The sequence below is a fragment of the Stylophora pistillata genome, chromosome 5, assembly GCF_964205215.1.
Source record: "Stylophora pistillata chromosome 5, jaStyPist1.2, whole genome shotgun sequence".
NCBI classification, from domain to species: Eukaryota; Metazoa; Cnidaria; class Anthozoa; order Scleractinia; family Pocilloporidae; genus Stylophora; species Stylophora pistillata.
The window spans coordinates 17,169,096-17,184,982 of NC_142523.1; the positions used below are offsets into that span (position 1 = coordinate 17,169,096).

General features: G+C 38.8%; 2 protein-coding genes and 1 pseudogene across 5 annotated transcripts in view; 1 reads left to right on the forward strand and 2 right to left on the reverse strand.

The window, feature by feature from the left end:
• Positions 1-1,751, forward strand: part of LOC148730576 (uncharacterized) — a 116,805-nt gene extending 115,054 nt beyond the window's left edge. For all 4 annotated transcript variants that reach the window (XM_088762091.1, XM_088762093.1, XM_088762094.1 and 1 more), the window contains one exon: positions 323-1,751. In XM_088762091.1, coding sequence (XP_088618217.1) covers positions 434-961 — 528 coding nt within the window. In that variant the 5' untranslated portion in view covers positions 323-433 and the 3' untranslated portion in view covers positions 962-1,751. The remainder of the gene's footprint in view (positions 1-322) is intronic.
• A 79-nt stretch (positions 1,752-1,830) lies between these two features.
• LOC148730586 (uncharacterized) lies at positions 1,831-2,988 on the reverse strand. Its single transcript, XM_088762088.1, has one exon. It carries the CDS (start codon positions 2,884-2,886, stop codon positions 1,831-1,833), a length of 1,056 nt encoding a protein of 351 aa, XP_088618214.1. The 5' UTR covers positions 2,887-2,988.
• Positions 2,989-14,413: 11,425 nt separating this feature from the next.
• Positions 14,414-15,887, reverse strand: part of LOC111346776 (uncharacterized) — a 3,575-nt pseudogene continuing 2,101 nt past the window's right edge.

The following is a 15,887-nucleotide window of genomic DNA, read 5'->3' on the forward strand; positions in this document are numbered from 1 at the left end:
ATTTACTGCTTGATATATTGAGTTGAACACTTGCAGAGAAATTCCATATAAATTCAAGATCTTATTTGTTTGCTGTACATGATATATTGAGTTGAGCACTTCCATATCTGTGTACATCCATGTATTACTCTATAGTATCTGTTGCCATTTTTTCCTTTTTGTGTTTCTTATCTTGGGAAATATACCCATAGGACCCGCAAGTATTTTATGTATTTTTTTTTCACAGTTTACGTATTCGTATTACACCTCAAGTGGCTTATTTTACTAGACTAGTTTGACTCCATACTATTCTCCAAGATAAAATCATTGTTCCTTACTACAGATGGACTTTACAGCTGTGAGGATGGCAACAGATGGAGATTTGCAAGCTCTTTGTTCGGTTTGTGGGGGCGACATACTTGCACTGAGATAACCCTTGCACTTTGAAGGCACCATGCATGATGACGACTTTGCAGGTGATAAAAGTTTCATGTATGGGAAATCTACAGCAAACCAAAGAATTGAAGCATGGTGGGGACGTTTAAGGCAAGGATGTGCAGAATGGTGGATTACATTTTTTAAGGACTTGAGAAATTCTGGTTTATATCACGATGATGATATAATACACCGCGAATGCCTGAAGTTCTGTTTCATGGATGTCATACAAAGTGAACTAAACAGAGCTGCACTAGTGTGGAATGTTCACCGAATTCGGCCGTCTAGCAATGTGGAATCTCCGTTGGGAAAGCCAGATGTACTCTACTTCATTCCGGCAACAGCTGAGAGTCAAGATTATATGACTCCCGTTGACATTGACGAAATCGAAATCGCACAGGATACATGTGCCGAGCAACCACAAGCGAAAGGATGTCCTTACTTTAAAGAGCTCTGCGATCTAATCATGGAGGATGAAGGTCTAGAACCAGCTACAACAGCAGAGGAAGCTCTCCAACTCTACTTTGATTTACTGGAACATATTTAATGCCATACCATAAAAGAATGGTTGAATTTCACTCCTGTTCACAGGCTACCCATCATGAACAGTGTTTTTTGGGACACGCAAAAACAAAACTTTCTATGCGGCCTTTGGGCTGTGTTAGGTTCGCAAAATATTCAGTGTGGTCAAATGTACATCGCACGGTATTTATTGTTGGTCAGATCTAATGCCGCTATCTTTTTCCGTAGCTGGATACCGAGCCGCGCAAGTAAAACAATTGAAAATACTAATTAAAATGAACTTTATTTCTTCTTCGTTTCCAATATGTTTTCTAAATGTGGAAAGGACGTGAAACATTTGACACAAAGAACGGATTATTTTCATTCATAAACTACACACCTGTGAGGGAGAGAAATTGCCTGACCCACCATTCACACTCTTTATAGTACATTGTATTGTAAAGAGATCATCTGGCCTGGTAATTCGAAATCTATGAACTCAACAAGGTAGAAAAGCAATGTAAATAACAGGTAACGAACTATTTTCCATTCCGTTTTAAAAGTGTTACGTTAACATAACCTATTAGAGTCAACGTGAATGATATATAAAAAAAGAAGAGAATAATTAATCCCCTATTGCGATGTGCAGCACTATCCTTATTACTTCAACGAGCGTACCAAAACCACTCGAGATATGTGTAGAAAATGTTTTTGACAGCTACCGCATGGAATATGATTACAAGGATAATTGAAGTCTTAACCAAAAACGTGCAATTAAAAAGTAAAAAGGCTGAACAGGAACAAACAGTACAAGTAATAAAAGTCACTTGAATATTTTTAAGTTAATCATTGTTAAGCTGAATCCCTTTATACTCTGAATCACTGTTACATTGTGTCCTTTTACCTTCAAGTTGCTCACAATGATGTGAATTTCCATGCAAGTTCATTGTTTAGTAGAGAATCCATTTGCATTCTAAAGTAGTTAAAACTAGCATACCCACCATCAGGCAAGTCGATTGAGGCTGCACAGGTATGTGTGCGAGGGTGTGGTAAGGATCCTAACTCATTAACGTGAAAGATCACCTTGATACGCTCCACAACTGGTACAGGACTGCCAGTGACGTAACGAAGAAATCGAGCAAGCTCCTTACGGCTAAGGTACCTCATGTATTTCTTCAGGTAAGAGAAAGTTTTGACCCTGGACTTGTTTAGATGAGTAGATGGCTCTTCTGCAAGCATTGCAATAACTCGTTGTGGCGTAAGCTGCATCCTGTGATACATCTTTGTTACATCCTCTTTCGAACAATTCCACAAATTTTCAAAGTCTCCATCCAGAAGACCTTCTCTCATACCATCCAAAGCCATAGCAGGTTTTGATAACAACTCATTCTTGGCTACTTGCACCAAAGTGGATTTGAGGTTGGAAGCCGATGGCCTTTTGGTTACCTGGTAGTCGCTGAAAAAATCCAGCAAAAACTCACAAGATTCACCAGAGAGCTCTCCTTGGTCTGACTGTGCTGGGATCGCTTTCAACTCCTGGGATTCATTTTCTGATATGTATTCCAGGAAATCCCCTATGAGGTCTTCGTCACTTACTGCCTGTCGTCCACAGAGCATAGCCACCATAAATGCCCTGTTGATATGAACAGGGAATATGCCAGTGAGGACATATTGGTGGCTGATAATACGTCCAAGTGTCCTCATCGTGGACTCTTCAATCTCTGGACTTACTCGCGGAACAAATGTAGAACTTCCTTCGAAGTAGTCCTCCAGGGCTTGCTTCCAGAATAGAGAATAAGCTTCTCTCTTTAGACCATCTAGATCCATCCCAACCTCTCCATGGAAAGAAAATGTGACAAGCTGCTGAGTTATTTCTCTTGAGTTTTCGTACGTTTTAAGAAGGTCACGCATGACAGTCTTTCGATGAACCCAGACGTTTGTTACACCAGACAACTTATCAAGCACATCCATTTTTCTTTGCTTCAAGTCCTAAATAAACATAAAGAGACATAACTTGCTACTACCTGCTGTTACCCATTACATTCTCTTTCTTTCAAGGGCTCTCGAGAAGACAGTGGCCATCAATTGGTATATTTGGTACTATACAATAATTACTGTCAATAATTGTTTTCAGGTCACAAAACTAGTACAAAAGGTGCATCTTACTTCCTCCCATAAGTAATGCTGAGTGTTTGAGAGGAGTACTAAGATTAAAGAATGGGAGGAGAGGATACACATACTCGTTGCCTCTAGGGAAATTTCCTTAAAACATTTTTCTAGGATTGTAGTACATCCCATCTGTTATATAATCCCGTGGCTTTTGCAGTATCAAAGAATGAGTGGACAGTAATTGGACTGACACATATACGAGATAAACATAACCTACCCCCTCTTCATTCCTTTCTTCTTTCTTCATATTGTCAGCTATGTGAAGATTGTTTACAACTTCCCTAGATCGTCGTCCAGGTCAATCAACAGAACTGCGTTCAACTGCCACTGGATTATCCTCAGAACTTCCTGATGGAGTGTCCTTCCTAATATTCACAACAAGTCAGAAAAACCTATTAGCTTTCAACCCACTTCAAATGTTTTACTTGTTAGAAAACAAGCACATATGGTAATTTTGGGTCCACAATATCTGAATAATAAGGAATGTTGGTGCACAATGAGTAGCCTATTTTCAATATATCAAAATTAAAACATGAGTCTGTGGCTTTCAGGAGAAAATATACTTTGTTTTGAGATTCCAAGAGACTTCAAAACAGAAAGCAAAATGAAACCAAATTTAGAATGTTTGTCCATAAATCCTCAGAGTCCTATTTAGAATTGAAATGTAGCCTATAAAAGGCTACAATCATATAGTAGATTGTGCTTGAAGTACCTAGAAACAACCTGACAGTAGGAAGCTATGAAGATGTAATAATAACCATTAAGACTACTACTTACGCTTTGTCTTCTTCTAGCAAGACAAGAGGTGGCTTCTCTGAAACAGGCTCCCACATGTTGTCTTCAGATGGGATTTCCGATGGTGCCCCAAATCCATGGAAACATACCGTTTCATCAGGAAATGGTGGACTTTCATCACAATCAAGCATCGACGGGGTTGCCTGGTCCACAGTTTCAATCGGCAATGCAGGGTCGAGGTCCATACTGCCAACCATAGAAAGGGTGAAATACTTTGGGGTCAAACTGAGTGACCCCACCCAGTCATACACAGTTCCTATATGGCCACTCTTTGGAAATTTGCGTGTTATAACACCCAGTGTTATATGTCTCACCGATACTTTTACATGCAGTTCACTTATGTCAGGCTCAGCCGGCACCCTCATTTCTCTTGCTTCACGCAGACTTTCTTAAATTGCAAATTCTTCTTGGCAATGAAGAAGCTCTTCTTTTTTTGCTTGTTCTTTCTCTTGATCTTTTCTCAAAGAATCCAGATATTCTTTGTCCTGATCTTCCATCAATGAATTTCTTTCATCAGAGGTACCAAGCAAACCATCAGAAACTGTCTCCTGTCCATAGTCAAAAACTGGTTTCAGTAGTTCATTATCATTGTCATCCATGGTCCTGGTCAAGAGGTAAAGTCTAACTTTGGTAAGTTTGTACTTAGCAATATACTTTGCCAGTGTGAACTGCTCCTCTACTTCTTCGCCTTTAAAGTTTCCAACTTTAAATGTCATCATATCTGCGTCACCAAAAGTGGACATCCCATCGGGGAAATAAACCTCTTTCATTATGTTAAGGACCTCTTCATATGAACTTTGAATTGGAACAGAAATTTCCCTTGTTCCTCCTCCCTTCATAAGTCGTACACTGACATATCGCTTTTCATTCTCACTATATTGCTGCCACCCAATCTGGATCTTTTAAGAAGTCTGGGTTTTTTTACAAGGTGGTGATTGAGGGTAATCATTGGATGGACAAAACTTTCCCCTGGTGGAAGCTGCCTTGGATTTTCTGGAAGTTGTACCAAGTAGATGGGTTAGTTTCAGAAGTTTGGATTTTTGCTCTTCTTTTTCCTTGTCTGTACTTGGAACAAATGATCTCTGTGCAAGTATGTCTCCCCGGCGAACCAAACCAAGAGCTTGGAAATCTCCATCTGTTGCCATCCTCACAGCTGTAAAGTCCATCTGTAGTAAGGAAAAATGAGTTTACAATAGAGAATACTATGGAGTCAAAGCAGTCCAGTAAAACATACCACTTGAGGTGTAATACAAAAATGTAAACTATGAAAAAGATACATAAAATACTTGCAGGTCCTATGGGTATATTTCCCAAGGTAAGAAACACAATAAGGAAAAAGAGGCAACAGATACATATAGAGTGATACATGGATGTACACAGATATGGAATTTCTCTTCAAGTGCTCAACTCAATATATCACATAGCAAACAAATAATATCTTGAGTTTATATGGAATTTCTCTGCAAGTGTTCATCTCAATATATCATGCAGCAATCAAGTAAGATTTTGAGTTGAATACAAGAAGAGAAATTTCATTTATACAAGCAACATTTGCCGTATATCATGTTCAACATGTACGTGTACATGCCATATATCAGGCCCAACATTTGTCATACATCATGTTCATCTACTTTGGAATGTTATATAAATAAGTAGGTAAAGGACTACATGCTTGTCCAATTTGGAAGTAATTGAATTAAAAAACAATTTTATTTCTCTCATCCAATTATTTCCAAATAAATTACTTTGGACTCTAGGAATGATAAATAGCTACCAATTTGAAAATTATTTTGTATGCAAAGAAATTAACTTCACTCAACTCGTTTGGGAATAAAAATTCTTTCGAATTATTAACTCAAAACCGAGGTTAATCTGACTAGTTTTAATACTTACAAAAAAATTTTAATTGGCAGCCATTTATGAAAAGGGTCAAAACTATCCCCAGTGAAGCACAAACAACCGTCCCATCTTCAAGTTAGATAATTAAAGGTTTCTCGAAAGTAAACCAGACGTAACAAGAAGGTGTAAAAAGACAATCTGAGATATCAAACTTATGTGCGCCACAATCTCGGTCCAGTAGAGGAAACAGTTCGTAATGAATTCTTACCCTTTCGTCTTTAAACTGTTGGCAAACGCTATCTTCAATCCCGCGTTTTTCTTTTAAAAAATTGAAAATCTAAAGATAATGAAGCCAAATATAAGTTGTTGTAGCTTCAGCATTTCTAATTTGTACGAATGACAGGAGAAAGTGTCAAAATACCTGGTCGACCTCTGGAACTAGCTGCTCTTCTAGAGAATCCATGTTGTTTCTCGGCAATGCAACCTGGCCTGCGTCTCACTCGGCCCAGCTAGGTAGCCAGGCAGCTAGGTCGCAAGAAAGTAGCAGGAAAGTCGCAGCTAAGTCGCAAGAAAGTAGCAAGAAAGTCGCAGCTAAGTCGCAAGAAAGTAGCAAGTCGCAGATAAATCGCAAGAAAGTAGCAAGAAAGTCGCAGCTAAGTCGCAAGAAAGTAGCAAGTCGCAGATAAGTCGCAAGAAAGTAGCAAGTCGCAGATAAGTCGCAAGAAAGTCGCAGCTAAGTCGCAAGAAAGTAGCAAGAAAGTCGCAGCTAAGTCGCAAGAAAGTAGCAAGAAAGTCGCAGCTAAGTCGCAAGAAAGTAGCAAGAAAGTCGCAGCTAAGTCGCAAGAAAGTAGCAAGAAAGTCGCAGCTAAGTCGCAAGAAAGTAGCAAGAAAGTCGCAGCTAAGTCGCAAGAAAGTAGCAAGAAAGTAGCAAGAACGTAGCAAGAAAGTCGCAGCTAAGTCGCAAGAACGTAGCAAGAAAGTCGCAGCTAAGTCGCAAGAAAGTAGCAGCTAAGTCGCAAGAGAAAAAAAAGAGAGAGGAAAGTGTATGTCCCTTTGAAGCCACCGTAGATTAAGGATAGTTTTTCCCACTTAATATGCAATGCCTCTTTGATCTTAATTTGGTATTTTGAAGCGGCAGAATCTAAGATCGTGAAACATTCAGTATCGCAAGAGTCAAGACAAGCCCTTGATGATTGCAGGTGCTTGTAAATATGCGAAGTTTTGTCCGACAAGAGAATGTCGAAACATGTCTTGTAAATTAAAACTCAAAGTTGTTGTTTCTTTTTTGAGAGTTATTGTCACTCTGCTGTCTTTACGTCCTTTTAATTACATTCATCAGATAAACTAACGCCACAAAAAAAAACATGAACTAGTCCTAAAAAGGCAGATCAACTCTGAAATAGGGAAAATCTGCTCTAATTTAGCACAGCATATGTAAACATTTTCTTATCCACGAGTATATATTAACAATAAATTGCATTTGCTGGGAAAAACCCTGTCTTGGGCCTACAAAATTTGTAAAGACTTAGTAATACTGTGGTGTGTTTTTTTTCGTTTACTAGTACGACAGAATATTCGCTGCAATAAAATTAACTGCAACGGTACATAAATTCAAGATTAAGTCTTTTGCAGGGAAATGGCTTAAATAATAAGATGTAAACAAGACTTACGACTTACAACATCACTACATTACTACTACTACTACTACTACTACATCACTACATTACTACTCTAACTCTAGCTGCCTGGCTCCGCTAGCCCCTCTGGTTATTCCAGGCTGCTAGTACTCCAATTTCATTTCTGATAATTTCAATTTTGTAACTTTTTTGCTTAGAGCAAGTATGAATGCGAGTACAAATAAAGATTATCCGTTACTACACTCGGGCTGTTTACCGCTATTTAGGCTCCAAAAGAAAGCTGAAAATTCCACTCGAACTTTCAATCCGTGTATGCAATTACACTTGAAATGCTAGGAAACCTCAATAAACAAATGAATAACGAGTAAAACCTATAGTTATCATCACCTTTACTGGTTGCCGTAGCCAACTCTGAGTCTGAGTCTTCGTCTGCCATAATATTTCTAGCTTCTTTATCTGTAAGAAATAAAAGGATTTTGGACAGGTTTTAAGTAGATTGAAGTTTAACCGACTACAATTGCAAATAAACAGCCAAATAGGTCAAATTACGACAAATGCTTTCCAAATAACAGCCTTTTGCGAAGCTGAAACATATGTTTAAGAGCAAAGCGACCGATCAAACGGGCGACGGTGATGGATGTAATAAAATTATTTCAGGTGTGGCTAACTTGCATCGCACTCCGCCAGTCCAGGCTTTACTGAATTAGAAATGACCAGACTTAATCCTACAATAGAAAACAACGTTTCACTGATTTCCCTACCCCAATTTTTTTTTGAATAAACGTAATTCGAGATGCGTTTGCATTTTTCACAAACTAAGGGGAAAGACTAATTTGAGTCGCGGCTCAGGTGACGCTAAGCGTTAGCTCTAAATCTATTCGTGAACCCACAGAGAAAAGAAGCTGCAAAAATTAATCGCTCATTTCGATGTAACAAGCCATACATCACTGAAGGTGGTTCCAAAAGTGGTTGGACATGTAAGATTTAAGAAATTTGCCTTTCATAAATTCTACAGAAAACTGAGTAGTTTGACGCCAGGTTATCCAAAAGTTTTAGTTTTAGCTGTTTATATCTGTTCATTTTCTATTTTGATAAATTCTCAACTTCAATCTGCCTGGTGCCATTAACGCGATTGTTAACCTGAAGCCGCAAAAATCAATAGATTATGGCATTATTTGCTTTAAATTATAAATGCCATAAACAACATTGTCAACCTAAAAAAGTTTTGTAGTTTAACAACCAAAGTCAAATACAACGATTTGCAGGCTAAACAGTTATTGCTGTCAAGTTGCGTTTTTCATTACACAGAAATACAGATGGAAGCTTATATTTAAACCACTTTACTGACTAATATTATTTCTAAGGAATATTTTTTATTAGTTAGCTCGTTTCTGAAACAAAAATTTTCTTTTTCACAAAAAACAGCAAATGGAAAAAATAAAACGAGTAGAGAACGACATAAATATTTAATCTTACAACTTAACTAGAGATCTACTACAGTGATGCAACCATCACACTCCGCTGGACATGTTTAAAAACTATTCAGACTAATAGAGCGTTTTACGACTCACCATTGAGCTCACTGCTGCCGTCATCAGATATTAAATTTGCCCATCTGTTACTATAGCAAAGTTCTCACATTTGCCCGGGGACGAATTTGCCAGGCGAGAGAGCTTCAGTAAGAAACCATCAATTCCAAACTGAAGAGCTTGCAGTTCATCTCCCAGTGTGGCACTCCCTGAATGAAGAGATTCTTTTTCAGGGTCATCTAGGCTTTTTTCTTTTCAATTGTGTAAAGACCACTTGTTGAATCACATCCTGCAAGGGTATGAAAACACGTAAGGGAAGCACAGGTGTCTGAGCCAAGACTTTCCACCAGGCCACAAATGGAAATAAAGCATAACTTGTCCTTACTGCCAGTTCGAAACCATAGTTGTTTGCAGGCTAATGCATTGAAGAACTGCAACATCAGTGTCGGGTGGGTGAATTATCAAGAGATCATGCTCTTGTGATATATTGTGGCCATGGAGAATCTTGTGCCTGCCTCTTTGTGATCTGATTGTAGAGGCCAAAAAGGACTCTTTGATCATTTTAACCACCATGACAGTTTTGCAGTCTTTTTAAAGCCACCAACTGTGACAAGCACTGGTCCATTGTGCATTTCTTATTGGCTGATTTGATGAACAGTCGTGCTTCGTACCCAACTGCATCATTGGCTGTGCTGTTTTATTCAGATTGTGGAAAAAAGGCAGTGCACATTAAATTTGACTTTCTGCAGGTATAGCTTCAGCACTTTGTAGCCGTCACCTTCATCTTGGGTTTCACACTTTCTTGCTTCTTTTTTCTGTGCTTTCTACAACATTCAATTTTCTTGGGTGATTCTTTGATGTTTCATCGTGGCTGATTGTTGTGTACCTTCGTACAGCCTCATCAATTTCAAACTTGAAGCTCTTCGTTAGCAACTTTCGACCTTCATGGCCCCTTCGGCGAAAGGAAAGGACAACATGATACTCTACGTTCCTCAGAGGGGAATTGGTTGTAGTCAAGTCAGGTTCTGGAGGTCTTCCTCCTCGATAGCAGGTTTGTGTGAGACATTTGCTTTGTTGCTTTGCTTTGTTGCTTTGCTTAAGAATTTGTATTTGTGCATCTAACATCAAGTTTGATGTAGAAAATGTTGGATCGGTGGAAATATTTAGGTCTCTGTTTAAAGGAGGAGCATTGAGGTATCTTTCTATTGAAAGACGGAATCTCAGTAAGGTAGATTTGTTTTAATCTTCGCCCTTTTTCTGGCATCTGCATAGGACCATTGAAGATTTTGACATAGCTGGCCAATTTTCATTACCCCGAATGGAGTTTGAATTTTCTTCTGTACACCAAGCTGAGACTAACAGTAAAAGGAACGGTTTCTCAAAATTCGCTTTTTTACAGACCTTGAGTTTTCAATTTATTTTAACCTGGACACCCAAACAAGACAAATCATATTTCTTCAAAATTAAATTGAAAATTCACAAAATTTTAAGAATGATCTTCACATGCACCTGCATTTAATAAACAACATAAACACCTCTCCGTCAAATGGATTGGAAAATACTGGCGAATACACAATAACTTTCGGGAATTGATGAGATGAGCAATCTCGTTTTAGTCATTTAACAACATAAGATGCACTTAAGTGTATGTTTCTTGTTCATTGAATGGAAAAAGATACAGAGATCTTTCCACTCCGACCTGCAATTAGAATTGAATAAAACCCTCGGAAGTTATCTTTGCGTGTGTGTCATGTGTCAGTAGCCTCATAAAACTGAAAATTGAGAAAAAAAAACTGGTTTCAAGCGCACTATCCATTAGGCTAACCGGGCGGCATACATTATTCCTCATTTGAGGCACAATGTATACGGCTAGTATGAATGACTTTCTTTATTTCGGCCACATTTCCAACATTGGACCTTATGGCAATGCAAAAATAGCTCTGCAGTTTCTCAATCATACTGTCTTTAAGTTTACCTCTGCCTCCAAGGCCTGGATTGTCACGCTTTAATTTACGAAGTGCAGTTCCAACACTCTTCTGCCGTGACCGTGAGTCTGGATGAGTGAGGCTCCCACTTAATTGGAGGTCTGGATATGCCAATGTTTTGGATCCTGAGATTCACCCCTTTGGAGTATCAAGATAAAGATGATTATTTATTTATGATTAATCAAGCATCTGTTAGAAACCAAAGCTATGGTAACACAGCATTTTCAAATAATATTTTGCAAGAATTGACCTTTTTTATCTAATATTTCCACTTTCCTTTGGTGAAATTTTTAAAACGCTGTTACCTTGCATAAATGGTTACAGAGAAGAGCAAGGCAAATTTTTGCATGGTAAGCAACTCGGAATGCAGGATTTACTTCATTTCTCTCACAGACAGCTCCAGTTACAAGATAAACATCCTTTACGTGCATGGCATGTGATAGATATCGTACATGGCGTGAGAACTGTCTACATAAAATTCCCCATTACAGAAGCGGAAACCCGGGTTTGCATAGAGACATTTCAAGATGTTTCTGATCTCCCAAACATTGTTGGTGCAATAGACGGATCTCACATAAGAATAGTTGCCCCTCCAGAAAGTGCTGTTGACTATTTCAGTCGCTATCAACAACATGACTTTATTGTTCAAGCTATTGTCGATGGTAAAAATCGCTTTCTTGACTTCGCGTCGGGCTTTCCGGGAAGTATGCATGATTCCAGAGTTCTGCGGAATAGTACAATATTTGATTTCGCAGAGAACGATCAGATTCTTACCGGTCCAGTTGTGCGAATCGGGGCTGACGAGGTCAAACCCTATCTAGTTGGAGACAGTGCATACCCTCTAGCTTCTTGGCTTCCAAAGCCATTTCCTGAAGCAACAAGAGACCCAGAGGAGATAGCTTTTAATAGAGCTTTGTCCGCCGCAAGAGTAGCGGTAGAGTGCGCTTTTGGCATGTTGAAAAATCGTTGGCGGATACTGGGGAAACGGCTAGATAACAGGATTTCGTTTGCAAACAAAACTGCTATTGCTTCTGCTGTCCTTCACAACTTCTGTCTATTAAATCAAGACGGTTGGAATGACGATGACAATGACGACCCTGGAGATCAAGGTCACGACAACAACGACGATGATGTTATAAGGGATGGAGATGACGTCCAAAGTGTGTTAAGAGAATACATTGCAAATGCATAACTGAATCAAAACATTGTAATCAAAGTTATTTTCCCATTGTAATCACCCGAATAAAACAGTTGAATCCAATATAGTACAATATTAAGAAAACTACAAAATATATCACCAAGGCTAAATTCGTTGTCGAAATGTTACACTCATAAGTGATCCATATTTTTTTTCCTGTTACTCTTGGGACTCGTCAAAACTATTCACATTACAGTAAACAAAATCAAATTAAATCACATTGATTATAATCGGTCCTTTCCTTAAAAATGATTTTATATTACGGTAAATGTATGATGAAATGACACTTGTAATTGTGAACAATAACTATAACAAGTTACGACCGTCCTTTCTCCTAATACTTGTCAGTTCTTTTTCCAATAAATTTTTAAACTCCAAAGTCGCCTATTTTTTATCTTTGATAGCTTCTACAAGAGAGCCCATGAAGGATGCCACCATTTCTAGTTGCTTGCTCTGATTTTCCTGCAAGCCTTGCTTAATTTCCGTTAGCTTTTCGCCCTGCTTTTCAATCGATTCGATGCTCCTCCTGCGCGAAGTTGCCTCTTCATCTTCTCCATCTTCTCCATCTTCGGGTATTTTTCTCTTCCGCTCTTTTCCTGGCTTTGCTGGGGCGGTTTACGGCGTTGGATGATTCAGCACTACTTGTTCCACTTGTCCTACTGGTGCTTGGCTGTGGGCCTGGAGTTCCAGAACTACTACTAGGTGCAACAGAGTCATGATCATCGGTGCTTGGGGAAGTCGGACTCGAGATTGTAGAATCGGTACGTGTCGCTGCTTCGACCACGTGCTTAAGGGTAACAACATCTTTTGTCCCAAGAACACGATCAATTTTGTCATAGAAGACACTTTCTTAATTGGTCTCCACTCTGAGTTTTGTTCCAGGCGTTTGCATCCTTATATTTATCGATAAGGTGTTTGATTTTCCTCTGGCATTTTTCTACTGTCTTTTTCGTTCCAAAATTGATCTCGATCTCTTGACATATCTCTTGCCACGCTATCCTAGCGTCTTTGCTTTCTAAACTGTCGTGCTTTTCGGACCACAGATCAACCAGAAAACTATGTTCTTCTTTAGACCATTTGTCGTAACTCGATTTCCCTTTTCCTTTGTTTTGCGAAGGCGTTTGTGTTTCTTGTTGCAGCGCTTGTACGACCACTTCTGTTTCGTTCGATTGAAACTGGCGTGAGGACTGGAAAAACACACCATTGCTGTAGCTTGGCCCAGCTGCATGAACACTGTTCAATTGATCGTTGTATGGTGGAACGTTCCAGCGTCCTACAGCGTTTGTCTGCTCATAGGGCAGACCGGCATAGTTTGCCATTGGATTTAAATTTCAATTGCCGGGATTCATCTTTACGTTACGCGTTCACTGTTAAAGCATCCAATTTTCAGCGTTTCTCAGGAAATGCCTCAGAAGGTAATTTTAACTCAGTTCACTTACCAATACCAGGCAGGCCGTAATAGCTTTTCTGACAACTGATTGACAAGTTTAACACATTTGTCGATTTTGGCAAATTTTTACCCAGGACAAATTTTGTCGGCGGTGCGTTTGAAAATTTGTCCGCTTCGGAAAAAATTTGCCAGGTCGCGACAAGCCGTCCGCACTTGTGAAGCGCTGGTGATGACAGAAAATTTGTCTAAATAAACAATTTTGTCGCTAGTGCGGATAGGGCCTAATAATGATAGCAATTATTTACAATTTTAAGCCATATATCTAATTATTTACCAATTTTTAAAAGAATTAATATTATTATTATTATAATAATATTAGCAGCCTTGTATATAAGGTTCTAGATTTGCCATTCACCTTTTTCTTTTCTGTATAGTTTTAGACATGCTTTTACTTATCAGATTATTAGACTTTGAATCTGTTCAGATTTGACTCCGTTATTTATAGTTTTCTAGACACTTTGACATTAAAGAAAAGGAGTAGATGTGAGCCGAAAGTGAGTTATTTTGGATCGTTTTTTGCGCTGTTAATATTTTGTATTGTAGAGGATTTTATGGAAATTATTGCTAAATAAAGATCATTATTATTATGCTGCAGCAGTTTAAAACTTTTGTATGCTATATACAATAAGAATAGTGTGACGGGGCGCATGAGCGTAGCCCGTTAACTATAGTGAAATCAAAATCTATATACTGAACAACAAAAAAAAACCCTCGAGAAATAAAAAAGATGAGCTATTTCGGGTATCCAAATCTAAAATAGTAATTATAAATTCTTTAAAAACCTATTACTTATTTTGGCTATGAAAGAGTTAATCGGTGACGATCACTTCCTAAGTTTCTAATAATCCACAGAATTTTTGAAGGCAAAGAGTTTAATAGTATGCGATGTTCATTTTTCATGTTACAACTTTAAATGTCCGAGAGATATTTAGTCTTCCCGAGATCACAGCCTTCTGCATATTTGGAAAAACTCCCTTACTCTTGTTTCCGACCAACTCCTTCATTTCAGCTTTTAAGTCACGACACCATCCCCCTAATACGTCCATTATGATATTATATTGTTTCACTTCATATTCTTGGTACTTCCGCTTTAATTCCCAACGAAGCGGTCCATATTTCGAGGTTTTTTCCTCATTCTTTTTCCCCCTATTTGTAATCCACGAGCAGCTCATCTCCAGCGTGATGAGTCGTCTTGATTCATGGTCAATTATACGCGCATCTATTTTGTTGGCTCTAACTTCTTGGTGCTCCGCAGTTAAAGGAACGTCCCAGAATGCTTGTGCATTGTTCACCTCGTACACTGGCTTCGGTTTCGATGGCGAGTACCAAGGTGGGACTATGTCTACAATGTGCAGAATTTCAAAGAAAAGTATTTTCAAGGCTGCGTTATGTCGGGTAAGATACTTATTCTGTGCGAGGGCGGTACAACCAGCCAAGACATGGGCGACACTTTCAGGGGCCTTACCACATAGCCTGCACCTCACCTCACCCGTTGTGTCAGTGCGTTTTCTAGCAGGCATACGACCTCGTCGGTAATAATAGAGACCTTAAGATTTGAGGACGTCACCTGTCTAGGACGCCACCGGAAGTTCATTTTCACCTAAAAATGACATTGCGCATGTCTGTGTGTGAATGGGACGGCGTTTCACATGTGGTGAGTACGCCATTTTTTAAATTTCGCGTCGTGCACAAAACGTGAGTATGTGTTTGGTGTTGGAGCTCAAATTATTCATTTCTTCCGCCGTTTTCTCTGTTTTTTTGGTATACTCTGTTGTTAACAGTGGTTGTTTTTCATAGATAGACGATGCATTGCAGTTCCGAGTAAGTAGACTCCAAATGTTTTCCTTATCAACAGAATGGGAAATTTTATCATGTTCAGCATCAATTTTTCATGTCATGTGAGAGGTCGGCTGATGTAAGTAGAGTGTAGTTATAATCAGAAGTCAAACTCGCAGTTTCTACAGCGAGCCTAATCAAAAGTTTTCGAGCGCTGCAATCTTTCTTTTGAAGTCTCGATACATTTTCCTCCTGTTTGCCATGTTTTACCGATTTATTCATGAATGGGTAATTTACTGGTTACTCTTATGCTGTTTCCGGGGCTTGAGAATAGATATATTGAAATGCTTGTCTCCTCGGCTTACCTTTAAAGTGATTTGAGTCTCACGTAATTAAGACTGTCATTTTTATTATCCATACAAGTTTCATCCCACTACAAAGAATAATCATTTCGAAAGCCTCCATTATTAATTTTTTTATACTTTAACAGAGACCAGCTAAGTTCAGCAGTTTAATTATATTTCTTCAGGTAAGCCAAGAACATCAACCAAGAGAGGGATGTCGTATTTTTCGAAGCGAGAGTCTGTTTTACAC

Coding starts and splice junctions, on each gene's coding strand:
- LOC148730586 (XM_088762088.1), bottom strand. CDS start 2,886: ATGGATGTGCTTGATAAGTTGTCTGGTGTAACAAACGTCTGGGTTCAT.